Genomic DNA, 14,836 nt, shown 5'->3' with positions numbered 1-14,836 from the left:
GCAACAGCATGGAAAAATAATGCACCTGATTAGGAACACTAGCCCCAATAAAAGCCCATGGTTATTATAAACTACAAAAACAGAGTGAGGTTTTACCCTGAAAATGATTCCTTCATGGCAGACTGAAGTTGGAGAAGAAACCAGTGCAGCACCTGACATTGTCAGATACCATTTGGAGAAAGGGTTAACTGTTTAAGATTGAGCCAGAGAAAAACTACAGAACAACTCTACTTCAGGGCTTCCAGTGTTACCTTCCCACAGTGGCTGAGTGAGACACAACTGCAAAGAGGGTTCAGGATAGACACAGACCCCCCTGAGAAGTTTAATCTCAGTGAGGGAAGGATACAGACCCTGGCCTCCATGGTGAGAAAACAGTCCTGGCAAGGGTGGCTTTCAGTGGTGGTGGGATCTAAAAGGGCTGGCATTAAGTACAACAGTCTGCTTGAACCCCAAGCCCACTACTAACATCCAGCAGAGACAGGTGGTCTGATTGCTTTCTCCATCTACCAAGTGAGCAAAGGCACATTTGGGCTTGGACAGTTGGCACAGTCTGGGGTATAGGACAGAGGGGCAGCTATACGGGGAGGTATGCAATCTCGTAAACCCACTGACTGTAAACCTAAGCAAAGAAAATCATGAATTACTATGACTTGCTAGATTCTAAGACTGCAGATCCTGGAAAAACCCACTCATTCAAAAAGACCGAGGATTTTTTTTTTTCCTTTGGACTCAATTACTTTTTGTTCCTTTTTCCTTCATTACTATTTTGGGGTTAGGTTTTTTCACTTTTTTCTTTTTCTTTTAATTCTTTGTTTTTCCTTCTTATTTTTCTTTCATTTTGCTCTGCTTTTCTTTTTCTTATTTTTCTGTTACTTTTATCTAATACTATTAATTTCCTTTTACTTAATAGTATCCTTTTTCTCACTTTTCTCCTCCTCATCTTCCATTGATTAATTTTTCAAATTCTACTTTTTTAAATTCTCCAGTTCCCTAACCCCTTTATCCTTACTACCATAACCACCAAGCTTTATAAATCCTTAGATGGTTAACTCTACACTATTATTGCTCAATACTGTTCTATTGTTAGTGAAGGTATAGTTGTTCCATTTAATATATATTTACTGTATGTCCATATTTGGTTTGTCTTAGGGTTTATACTACAATTATACCTATTTTCTATGGTTAAGGGTGGTACATTACTGGTTCTTAGGATATGTCAATAACCAGTTTGTTTTATATGATTGCTCTCACTGATTTAATTGCTATTACCAGAATCTGGATTGCCTTGGTGTCATTAACATAATGTACCTCATTCCTGGAGAAGTGAGTGTGGGACAAATACAATGCAGCCTCTGCTCTCAAATAAATAAAGGAGGCTGGATCTTAGGACAGAACAAAGGCCCATAATTAGCCATGCCCAAACTGCACCACTGTAAAGCAGACACTAACTAGAGAGGGCTTCATACTAACAACAAACTCTTCCATTATAATCAACCCACAAACCTCAGCACAAACAAAAGAAAATAACAGAAACATGAGAAGACAACCGAATGACTCCAAAAACTCCCAATTCCCTGAAAGGTGATAGATGGGGCATTGAGAGGAAGGATCAACAGCCACAAAGCCAAATTATCTGAAAGGGTAACAGAGGAAGTTTTAAAAAAAAAGATCAATAAGGCACTTGCTGAGCTCAAAGAAGATATAACTAAACAGATAATGAACCTAATAATCAGCAAGATTACAAAAGACACTAATAAAAAGCTAGCTGAGTTAAACAAAATGATACAAATGACAAATGAACAGTTTAGCAAAAATTTAGAGTCCATGAAAAGCTATCAAATAGAAATCCAAGAGATTAAAAATTCAATTAAAAATGTGGAGAGCAAAAGTGACTAATGTAAGGACAGAGTATCAGAACTAGAAGATAGAACTGGTGTTGAAGACCAATTATTCAGAGATACCTTAAAAATAACAAGAAAACAACAAAAAAAATGGATCTGACAGCTGCTAGATGATCCAAAGAAGACAAATCTAAGAGTAATTGCAATTAGTGAAAAATTAGAAGATAATACAAATGGCATTTTAAAAATCTGTTTACAAAAATAATAGTAGAAAAGTTTCAAATATGGGGAAAGAATTTGACATACAGATAAATGAAGTATATAAAACCCCAAATAACCACAATCAGAAAAGAATCTCTCCACAACTTGTATATCAGAGTCAAAATACCAAAAGTCCAACTCAAGGACCAAAACATAAAAGCTATTAGAGAAAAGCAAAAAACTTCTTATAAAGTAAACATATTAGAATTAGGCAGACTTTGCAACGCAAACCTCAAAGGCAAGAAAAGTCTTGGTGAAGTACTTCAAACCTGAAAAGGAAACTTCCAACCCAGACTGATATATCCTTCAAAACTATCTTTGAAAGTTGATAGTGAAATAAGGTCTTTCCAAAACAAACAGCACCTAAAGATATGCATAACAACCTAACTAGCACTAAAAAATATTCTCAAGACATTCTGGAAATAGACAGGTAAGCTAACAATCACAAAATGTCTAATGAAACAAATACAGTAGGCAAGGTGAGCAGTTAAATTGGGGGGGGGGCAGCAATAGGAAAATAATGCAATCAAAGGAAATGATTCAGTATCTTTTTTTTCCATTAAGCTTATTGGTACATTTTAGGTATAAAATACAGTTACAGTCATCATTGGGATCTTGCACCTTTACATGATGTATCTAGGTTCTTACTTTTTTTCCCCTTCCTCTGCCGTACCTTCACCCCATCCACCCTTCCCTATTGGCAAAGACTTTGTTTCCATTTTCCTTTTCTCATATTTGTTCTTTTCCCTCCTTTCCTTTCACCTACCCCTCCCACTTCCCCTACTCCTTTAAACCTTTTCTTCCTATTACACAATATCAATTACACATTTTTAAAATTACAATATCAAGATCTAGGACACATTACCACAGATTTTACAGAATTTAAAAGGATATAGAAAGCATATTACAAAAATCTTTTTGAAATAAATTTGACAACTTCTAAGAAGTACCTTGGAAAACAAATTAATGAGACTAACTCTGGAGGAAATAGAAAATTTGAATAGCACCTATTAAAGAAAGTATATTCCTAGCTTGAAAACCTATCTATATGACAACAACAGGCTCATATACATTTTAACTGATAAATTATATCAAACATTTAAACAGGAAGAAGAAGGAAAGTTTCTCCCCTCATTTTAGGAACTCATCATTGTGCTAATCCTAAAACTGGATAAAGATAATAAAAGAAAAAAGTATGAACATGGATAGAAATTTGTTTAACAAAACAAACTATTAGAAGTCAGATCTGGCAGTATGTAGAAAGTGGTTTTATTATAGGGATGGCAGTGTTGGTTCAGCATTGGAAGATCCACCCCCAAAAGTCATCATTTTAACAGAGGAAAGGAAAAAGCCATATGATCCTGTCACTAGTTGGAGAAAAAGTATTGGACTAAATTCTACAGCTGTTCATGGTAAAAAGCTATCAGGAGACTAGAAGTAGAACAGAACCTTCTCAATAGATTAAAGACATATATTCCATACTTCCAGTGAGAATGCCTTATATGAATGGAGAAGATACACTGATTTCTCCCTAAGGTGGGAAACAAGGGCAGATAACGCCTACTCTTCATCTGTCAATTAAACTTTGAAATCTAGGCCCAACGAAAATAGTCTGGCAATAAAATGACACAGGTAGGATAGGATTGGCAAGGTAGAACCAAAATCTTTACATGTAGATGAAATGATCATCTACAGAGAAAATACTAAGAAATCTCTAGGAGCCCCTAGAACTTGTATTTGAATTTAGCAGGATTAGAAAACACAAGGTATATATAAAAATTCAGGTCTGTGTATACTTGCTATAAATGAAGAATTGGATATTGAAATTTAAAAGTTATGTAGGAGTACAAAGGACCTAGAAAAGTAAAAAGAAAAAGAAAACAGTGTTGGAAGACGTTTAGTACCTAATTTTAAGACTTCTTCTAAAGCTACAGTAATCAAGGCAGTGTTGGCATAAGGAAAGACATATAGATCATTGGAATAAAACAGAGAATCTAGAAATAGAACCACACATATATGATCCACTGAGTTTTGAAAGATTATTTAACATTAACATTTTATACAACATAAACTCAAGAGCCGAGGAAAAGATAGTGTTTTCAGCAAATGACACTAGAACACCTGGTATCTGTATGTAAAAATTTAACCTCAACCCTTTATTTCCATACATGAAAATAACTTGAAGGGATCTATGAACCTAAATATGAAAGCCTAAAAGTATAAAACTTTAAGAAGAAATTATAAGGGAAAATGTTTATGAATTCAGGGTAGGCAAGAATTTTCTAGGATACAAAAAACATGATGTATAAAAGAAAAAAATGGATAAATGAGATTCCATCAAAATTTAGAACTTTAAATGACATTGTTAAGAAAATAAAAAGTAGTCCTTAAACAGACCATATTTACAATGCATATAACCTATGACCAGAATATATAAAGAACTCTTAGAGCTCATTAATAGACAACCCAATTAAAAAGTAGACACAAGAAGATGATAAATAGCCAGTACAGCACAAGGAAAGGTGTGCCACACTAGAATCAGAAAAATACTAATCAGTACAATAACAAGATTAAGTTATACCCTCATTAGGGAGATGAAGTTAAAAGTTTTAAAAGAACAAATGTCAGCTAAGGTGTGAACCAGTCAGAACTTTCTAATATTGCTAATGTGAATGTAAAATGATAAACCCATTGTGGAAAAAATATAAAAATTTCTTGTATTACTGTTAAGAACCAACATTTCTGTTCTTAAGTTTTACTTAAGAGGAACGAAAACACATGGTCACAGTAGATTTGTACAGACAAGTTGACTATCCCTTATCTGAAATTCTTGGGACCAGAGTGTTTCAGATTTTCATTTGAAATCCACTTTATCTGCAAAGAGGAGGTGAGCTGTGTGGGCACCAACAGCACCTGCCCCCATCAAAAGGAGAAGACAGTAAACAAGTCTCAAAACCAGACTTCCTGATCACCTAAAACAACTGCAAAGGGAAAGGAGATGGAACACTGTGATAGTCAACCACCTGGAGTCCCTAAACTGGCAACAAAAGAGGATCTGGAAAAAATGAAATCAGAAATAATTTCTAATATAACAGTAGAGAATGTGCCCATAATGCAAGGCATGATTAATAAATCTAGAGAGGACACAGATAAAAAAAAATAGAGGAGCTGAGGAACATGATGGAATCCCAACATGGGAAACAAATGGAATCCACAAAACAGATACATATTTTCAGGAGATTAAAAATTCCACTGAGCCAGAATCCAGAAGGAAGCTCCCCTGCTGCCATCCCAAGCTCCTAGGGCACAGAAGCTGAGTCGGTCCCAGCACCCGGAAGGAAGCCCCCCTGCCGCCATCCCAAGCTCCTAGGGCAGAGAAAGTGAGGTGGTCCCAGCACCCAGAAGGAAGCTCCCCTGCTGCCATCCCAAGCTCCTAGGGCAGAGAAGGTGAGCCCCATGGGCACCAGAAGCACCCCCCCCCATGGAAATGAGAAGACACATAAACAAGCCTCAAAAACAGACTCCTGGATCACCTGCAGCAACCCCAAAGGGAAATGAGATGGAACAGTCTGATACGCAACCACCTGGACTCTCTGAACTGGCAACAAAAGAGGATTTGGGAAAAATGAAATCAGAAATAATTACTCAGATAACAGCAAAGATTGTGCTCATGGTGCAAAACATGATTAATAAATCTAGAGAGGACACAGATAAAAAATAGAGGATCTGAGGAACTTGATGGAATCCCAACATAGGAAACAAATGGAATCCATAAAACAGATGCAAACAGATTTCCAGGAGATTAAAAACTCCATTGAAAGTCTGCACAGCAGAATGAAGCAATGTGAGGATAGAATTTCAGATATAGAAGATAAGATTGCAATTAGTGACTAGGAAAAGAAAAATTGCTTTAAAATTGTAAAGGAACATGAGAAATCAATCCAGCAGCTGCTAGAGAATGCAAAGAAGAATAACATAAGACTGGTTGGAGTCAATGAAGAAACAGGAGAGAGTGCAGATGACATAAAAATAACTGTTCACAGAAGTGATGGCAGAAAACTTCCCAAGGAGGGGAAAAGAACTTCACATACAGATAAGTGAAGCATATAGGACTCCAAATAGCCTTGATCAAAAAGAAAATCTACACATAGGCATATAATAATTAGGATTCCACAAATCCAACAGAAGAACAAAATTCTATAAGCAGTGAGAGAAAAGAAACAAATCACATACAAAGGAAAGCCCATCAGAATCATAGCAGACTTCTCAATGCAAACCCTCAAGGCAAGAAGAGCTAGGAGTGATGTATTTCAGGCCATAAAGAAAAACAGCTTACAACTCAGACTGATGTACCCTGCAAAACTATCTTTCAAAATTGATGAAGAAATAAGATATTTTCATGATAAAGACCACCTCAGGAACTTCATATAAATATCAAACTGGCACTCCAAAAAATTTTAGACAATATCCTAGGAAAAGACAATGAGGGTCACAACCCCAGGAAACTCAGCAGAATGAATCCACTGGGCATGAAAAATGAAACGCAAAGTGGGAGAATCCAACAAAAAGAAAAAGTCATGACAAGGCTTTCAAAACTTTTAACTTCATCTCCCTAATGAGTGTACAATTCAATCTTGTTATTGCACTGAGTAGTATTTTTCTGATTCTAGAGTTGCACACCTTTCCTTGTGCTGTACTGGCTATTTATCATCTTCTTGTGTCTACTTTTTAATTGGGTTGTCTATTAATGAGCTCTAAGAATTCTTTATATATTCTGGTCATAGGTTATATGCAGTGTAAATATGGTCTGTTTAAGGACTACTTTTCATTTTAATGATGTCATTTAGAGTTCTAAACTTTGATGGAATCTCATTTATCCATTTTTTTCTTTTATACATCATGTCTTTCGTATCGTAGGTAGTTCTTGCCTACCCTGAATTCATAAACATTTTCCCTTATAATTTCTTCTTAAAGTTTTATACTTTTAGGCTTTCATATTTAGGTTCATAGATCCCTTCAAGTTATTTTCATGTATGGAAATAAAGGGTTGAGGTTAATTTTTTATATACGGATACCAGGTGTTTTAGTGCCATTTGCTGAAAACACTATCTTTTCCTCGGCTCTTGAATTGAATTTATGTTGTATAAAATGTTAATGTTAAATAATCTTTCAAAACTCAGTGGACCATATATGTGTGGTTCTATTTCTAGATTCTCTGTTTTATTCCAATGATCTATGTCTTTCCTTACACCAACACTGCCTTGATTACTGTAGCTTTAGAAGAATTCTTAAAATTAGGTACTAAACGTCTTCCAACACTGTTTTCTTTTTCTTTTTACTTTTCTAGGTCCTTTGTACTCCTACATAACTTTTAAATTTCAATATCCAATTCTTCATTTACAGCAAGTATACACAGACCTGAATTTTTATATATACCTTGTGTTTTCTAATCCTGCTAAATTCAAATACAAGTTCTAGGGGCTCCTAGAGATTTCTTAGTATTTTCTCTGTAGATGATCATTTCATCTACATATAAAGATTTTGGTTCTACCTTGCCAATCCTATCCTAATTGTGTCATTTTATTGCCAGACTATTTTCATTGGGCCTAGCTTTCAAAGTTTAATGGATAGATGAAGAGCAAGCATATCTGCCCTTGTTCCCCACCTTAAGGAGAAAGCATTGTATCTTCTCCATTCATATAAGGCATTCTCACTGGAAGTATGGAGTACATGTCTTTAATCTGTTGAGAAGGTTCTGTTCTACTTCTAGTCTCCTGATAGCTTTTACCATGAACAGCTGTAGAATTTAGTCCAATACTTTTTCTCCAACTAGTGACAGGATCATATGGCTTTTTCCTTTCCTCTGTTAAAATGATGACTTTTGGGGGTGAGTCTTGCAATGGTGAACCAACACTGCCATCCCTATAACAAAACCACTTTCTACATACTGCCACATCTGACTTCTAATAGTTTGTTTTGTTAAACAAATTTCTATCCATGTTCATACTTTTTCTTCTGTTATCTTTATCCAGTTTTAGGATGAGCACAATGTTGATTTCCTAAAATGAGGGAAGAAATGTTCCTCTTTTTTTTCTGCTTTAATTGTTTGATATAATTTATCAGTTAAAATGTATACGAGCCTATTGTTTTCATATAGGTAGGTTTTCAGGCTAGGAATATACTTTCTTTAATAGGTGCTATTCAAATTTTCTATTTCCTCCAGAGTTAGTTTCATTAATTTGTCTTCCAAGGTACTTCTTAGAAGTTGTCAAATTCATTTCAAAACAGATTTTTGAAATATGCTTTCTATATCCTTTTAAATTCTGTAAAATCTGTGGTAATGTGTCCTAGATCTTGATATTGTAATTTTAAAAATGTGTAATTGATATTGTGTAATAGGAAGTAAAGGTCTAAAGGAGCAGGGGAAGTGGGAGAGGTAGGGGAAAGGAAAGAAAGGAAAAGAAAAAATATGAGAAAATGAAAAAAATGGAAACAAAATCTTTGCAAATAGGAAAGGGTGGAGGGGGTGAATGGAGGGCAGGGGAGGGGGAAAATAATAGGAACCAAGATACTCAGGTTATGGTACAAGATCCCAATGATGTATGCAAATGTATTTTATACCTAAAATGTACCAGTAAACTTAATGGGGGGAAAGAAAAACAAAGATAAAAATCTCGACAGTAGCAAGATAAGGATGGCTTATCATGTACAAGCCCATCCCTATAAAATTAACATTGACTTCTCATTAGAAATAATGGAGAACAGAAAGCAATGGGATGACATCCAAAGTGCCAAAACAAAAACTGTGATGCAAGATTTTATACCCAGCAAAACTATCTTGCAAAAAATGAAGGGAACTGCCACTCTGAGGTCCAGTTTTCCAAATGGCCTCCATACTCTGCTCCTTAGAGCTAGAGTTGAAGGTGTGCATTACTTCCTGGGCTAACAGTATCTTGGCCCCACAGAGTAATCATAGCACCTAGGTCTGAGTTAAAGTGGCACATTGCTCCCATAGGAATAAGTTCCTTGGCCACACCAAGGAGCTATACATCCCTGGGCTAAGGTGACATGGCTCTCTGTATTCTAGAGACACAGAACTAGCTGAGCTCAGACATCTCACCCTGCAGGCCAAACAACACTAGTACTCAATCTCCTGGAACTCAAGTAGTCTAAAGACTAAAATGCTGAGACATTCCCCTCCCTGGAAAATGGAGTCATCTCTGGGCTGCTCCCTGATCCCTACAGCCCAAGAGATGGTTGTTCTTTGTCATTCAGGGATCCTTGCTATCACTGCACATGGCCTCATAGAGTCTGTCTCACTATCTGAAAGACCAGAGTTATTCCTATATAGTAGCTCACTGCCCAGGACTTAAAGAAGTTGCACAGAGACCATACTACTATATTTACTAGGAACAAGTTACTAGCACCTCCCAACTATCACATTAAGTCTCATCTGCAGGTGAAATTTTTTTTTACTATGACAGCCCTCTATAAAGTTTTTGAGGCCATTGAGGTTGACTGTGTCAACTTAATTGGATTGGAGCTGCCCAGGGTATTGGTGAAACACCCTTCTGGGTGTGTGTGGGTGGTTTGTGCAGGTATGACTTTGGTTACTATATCTGGTGCCTAGGCCATTCCTCTCTGGTACTGTTCCCCTGCTCTGCTTCCCAGACACCATGAACTAGGCAGCTTAGCTCCACCATACTCTTCTGCTCTGAATCCCCTGTTGCTTCCAAAACAAAGTCATTAGTTTATTTAGTACATCTGTTGTGGTCTGAGTGCTTGTGTCCTTCCAAAATTTATATGTTAAAGTCCTGCCCTCTAAGGTGATGATATTAAGAGGTGGGACCTCTGAATGGTGAAAGGATGTGATAACTCTGGGATTAGTGTCCTTATAAAGAGGCCCAAGAGAGTTTGTTTGCCCCTGATGCTTAGGTGCCACCAGGAGAGGACCTAGTGAGAAGGGGCCATTTGCGGACCAGGAAACTGACCCTCACCAGACCCAAATCTGCTGGCACCTTGATCTTGGATTTCCCATCCTCCAGAACCATGAGAAATAAATTTCAGTTGTTTAGAAGCCATCCAGCCTGTGATATTTGTTATGGGAGGTTACACTAAGACAGCGCCCATTCCTCTCACACTCCCTGACAAACCTCACCTCTCACAAATTCTCATCCATCAGCCTGGTCCTGCAGAGGCTGAGTTTGTTCCTATCACTGCCTCTTTTACTTCACTTTCCACATTCTCTTTTCTCACTTCTCAGCCAATCCTTGCAGAGCTCATCAAAAGGCACTTTTTTCCTCTGTTGCTCCAGCCCATTCTGATCTTGCTCCCTTCGGAACTCTTCTGACAATTCCCATTGTGCCATCCAAGCAGCACCATGTCTGAAACCTGCCCTGGGATGTGCATCTGGGGGTCAAAGTGTAGCCACCACAATTTATTCCCTTATTATGTCACCACAGTTCTCAGAACAGGGAAGCAACAGCGTCCTGTAGGAACTCTCAGTGTGTATGACCTATAAGTTAGTGTATGAAATTTCATACCTGTCTTTCAGCATTAGGTGGTGTGATGGGCAATTCATCGTCTCTATAAGTATATCCAAGATCATTCTCTTCCTTTGCAAGTGGGGCCAACCAAATGTGATCACAGCCCATGTCTGAGGTCTTCCATGCAGAGGCTAGTACATCAAACTCCTCCTGGGGCTCTGATTCCCTTTTCATTTCTGTGACCTGGGGAATGTCTTTGCTGTCTGCAGCTGAGTCTCCTGTCGTCTCTTTTTCCTTTGGTAACTTTTGCTTCCTGAACCACTTGCGACAGAAATGCTCAAGAGTGTGAATCACAAAAGAAAAAGCCCGGCGGAACCGATCCAGTGCTAACTGAACTTTGGTTTTCTTGGCCTCTCCTAGGTTTTCATTTCTCTCTTCATTGCTGAAGGAATTTAGCAGTAAAGCAATGAAAAGGTTGAGCACCTAGGGGTCAAATAGGTAACAGGGGAATTGAAATTACTGCAAAGGAAAAGTATGGTGAGCGAGCTTTTCCCCTTTTATGACTATTATCTCTGAAGAAAGTTCATCTATAAAATAAAACAAGTGAGGAAGGAAGATAATAAGACAAAAGAAAACATGAAGTTAAAGGATACAAATGGCCAGATCCAGTTTATCCAAATATAAGTAACAAGTGTCTGTAGAGCCTAGCAAGGGTAGAGAAGAATGAAGTAGTCATCGTGTGGCAAATCAGAAGTGTACATAGGCTGGGGACCAGCCAGATCCTGGGCTTGGATTTTTGCTGGAATTGCCATCAAGGATATGGGTCTGATGTCCAAGACCACTGTGCAGTCCTCTGCTGTTTGTACAATGTGTGAGATAGTGTATTTTGTGTGGTTTTTTTAGGCCTCATTCCCCTAATCTCAATAAGGTATGAGGGTGGAGGCAAAGAGGTTTGGGTCTTTGAAGCATATATCACTTTTTAAAAAAATTTATTTTATCAGTACATTTTAGGTATACATAATGATAGCATTCACCATAGGGAATTTGTACCCATACATGATATATCTTGCTTCCTCTTTTTCCCCCCAATTCTCTCCCTTCCCTTCAACCTCTTTCCCTTCTTATTTACAAAAGCTTTCTGTCCATTTTCCCTTCTATTCTCCTTTTTTTCTTTTCCTTTCCTTCCTTTCCTCCTCTCTCCCTTGTTCCCCTTCCCATTTGAACATTTTCTTCCTATTTCACAATATCTATTTAGCATATATCACTTTGAATTCAAACTATCCCCATTGTATTTTCTATCTAGATGTTCTCCAAGAGTCTTTGCATACATAGGTGGGGCTTTTGGAAGGTGACAAGATTTGGGGGCTTTATAACTGACTTACTGTTAGGAGCTAGGATCTGGTAGAAAAGGCAGGTCACCAGGGGTATGACATGAAAGGGTAAATCTCCCTTCCCTGATCCTCTCCCTCTTCCTGATCATCATAAGAAGAGTAGCTTTTCTTCCACCATGCCCCTTTGTCATGCTGTCCTGCCTTGAGCCAACCGACTATGATCTAAAATCTCTACAAATTGTGAGCCGATAAAAACCTCTCCTCCTTTAAGTTTCAGGTATTAGATGTTGTGTCTCCGTGAGGAGAAAAGTGATTAAGGTAATCCCAGTACCCTTAGTGGTTCCAGTGCTTGCTTCACAAGCACAAGGTCCCAAGTTCAATCCCTGGTACCAAAAAACAGTCATCATCATCATCATCATCATCATCATCATCATCATCATCATCATCCCAGTACCTTCTTACTTGGGCTTTTTCTTATACTTGCACACCCTCCAATTCACCATCTTGACCTCTTCAAATTCCTTTGTTTCTGGTTTCAGCTCAAAAAGAGACACCTTCTCAGAAGTGCCACAAGGATATGAATAGATCTAGTCACAGTTCCTTCACCTCACCATGATAATTCCCACCCCTAGGACTTTGCTCACATTCTCCTCTCTGTGTAAGTCTCTCTTGCTTCTTAGGTGTTTTTCCCCCTCAATGCTCCCTTCCCACTCTCATTGGTGATGTCCAGATCTTCTGAATTTTGTATCCCTTACTGGGTGAGCATCATTTATGAGGTACATAGGATAAAAAATATTTTGTGTGAATACTTAATTATATTTGCCCAACAGTCCTAACTTGATTCTGAAGATCTTACACTCAAGGACCTCTAGGTAGTGCCTGTTTGTTCAGACCTTCACTGATGTGCACCTACTTAGTTTCTCCTTAAGTACTTATGTCTCTAGCTACCAGGAAGAGGCTCAAGTCTGTCACACAATAAGACAAAGTAGCATAACAAGAAACTTGAAAATAGAATAGGGACCCATTATGACATGAAAATACATTTATCCCATCCTTTCACTCTTCCTCCCTCAGCAGTGGCTTTATTTTAGGCTGGTTCTTCTCATCATTGCACATGTCTAGAGGCCCTCCAGCAGTCCCAGTCATAAAAAGGTCCAGAGGAAGTAAAGGGTCATTTTTCTCATATATATTTTTAATAGCAAGAAATATTTCCCATGTTTTCCCAGTGGTGACCTCTTTAGATCTTACTGAGTCAATTAAGTTCAAACCCTTACCTCAGCCAATCACTAGCATAGGGAATGTGATTGTCTTAGAATAATCATCTGGAGTAGACTACATATTGGCCATCAGTCAATGTGTCAAGGGTTTTATTTCCTGCTTACCATACAATCCTCAAACCAAATTCAAAAGAAGATTTTAAAGACTTGATTGATATTATATTTAGAATAAGAACCTTCACTAGCAAAGAAATGAAAAGAAGCTAATGCATTTGAGAACATATATTTTTTTCTTTAAAAAAAATTAAGAAACTCACCACAAGTTTTCCTATCACCATGATCAACACGAAGACAATAACACACAGTGGTATATTAACTTCTCGCATACATTCCCACATGTTTTCGATCCATTCCCCACAGAGGATGCGAAACACCACCAGGAAGGAATGGTAGAAATCCCCCATGTGCCAGCGCCGTTGACAGGAGTCACTACTAGAATTACAGGAGGGTGAATTCCTTGTGGAACAGAATTTATAGCCAAAGAGCTGCATGCCAACTACTGAGAAAATAAAGAGCACGATGGCTAGGACCACAGTCAGGTTTCCAAGGGCTCCAAAAGAGTGGCCGATTATCTTAATTAGTGTGTTTAAGGTTGGCCAGGACTTGGCTAACTTGAACACCCTCAGCTGAAAAAAAAGAAACAAAAAACAAACATGAAAGAGAGGCTCATTACGGCAAACTCTGTCTGCTCATCTAAAAAGCAAATAACATAGTCCTAAACCACAGCACTTAAAATTCTTTTTTTTTCCCCATTAAGTTTATTCATACATTTTAGGTATAAAATGCAGTTACATTCATCATTGGGATCTTGTATCTTTACATAATGTATCTTGGTTATTTTTTTCCCCATTCTCTGCCCTCCCTTCACCCCTTCCACCCTTCCTTATTTGCAAAGACTTTGTTTCCATTTTGTTCCTTTTCTCATATTTTTTCTTTTCCCTTTTTTCCTTTCCCCTATCCCTCCCACTTCCCCTGCACCTTTAGACGTTTTCTTCCTATCACACAATATCAATTATACATTTTTAAAATTACAATATCAAGATCTAGGAGACATTACCATAGATTTTACAGAATTTAAAAGGATATAGAAAGCATATTACAAAAATCTTTTTTGAAATAAATTGGACAACTTCTAAGAAGTACCTTGGAAGACAAATTAATGAAACTAACTCTGGAGGAAATAGAAAATTTGAATAGCACCTATTAAAGAAAGTACATTCCTAGCTTGAAAACCTACCTATATGACAACAACAAGCTCGTATATATTTTAACTGATAAATTATATCAAACATTTAAAGCAGAAAAAAGAAGGAACACTTCTCCCCTCATTTTAGGAAATCAACATTGTGCTTATCCTAAAACTGGATAAAGATAACAGAAGAAAAAAGTATGAACATAGATAGAAATTTGTTTAACAAAACAAACTATTAGAAGTCAGATGTGGCAGTATGTAGAAAGTGGTTTTGTTATAGGGATGGCAGTGTTGGTTCACCATTGCAAGACTCACCCCCAAAAGTCATCATTTTAACAGAGGAAAGGAAAAAGCCATATGATCCTGTCACTAGTTGGAGAAAAAGTATTGGACTAAATTCTACAGCTGTTCATGGTAAAAGCTATCAGGAGACTAGAAGTAGAACAGA

The 14,836-nt window shown here is 37.5% G+C and overlaps 1 protein-coding gene across 2 annotated transcripts in view; it reads right to left on the bottom strand.

Annotated features, from left to right (window-relative positions):
* Scn11a (sodium voltage-gated channel alpha subunit 11) overlaps positions 1–14,836 on the bottom strand; it is a 143,278-nt gene that overhangs the window by 55,000 nt on the left and 73,442 nt on the right. For both annotated transcript variants that reach the window (XM_087216475.1, XM_087216468.1), the window contains exons 15-16: positions 13,454–13,822; positions 10,646–11,071 (exon numbers count right to left, since the gene is read on the bottom strand). In XM_087216475.1, the coding sequence (XP_087072601.1) occupies positions 10,646–11,071; positions 13,454–13,822 (795 nt within the window). The remainder of the gene's footprint in view (positions 1–10,645; positions 11,072–13,453; positions 13,823–14,836) is intronic.

Source organism: Heterocephalus glaber, unplaced genomic scaffold (assembly GCF_053883595.1).
Source record: "Heterocephalus glaber isolate CG9 unplaced genomic scaffold, H.glaber_assembly_v1.0 deba00000122, whole genome shotgun sequence".
NCBI classification, from domain to species: Eukaryota; Metazoa; Chordata; class Mammalia; order Rodentia; family Bathyergidae; genus Heterocephalus; species Heterocephalus glaber.
The sequence above is the reverse complement of the archived record's forward strand: the minus strand, read 5'-3'. Positions and strand labels throughout refer to the sequence as shown.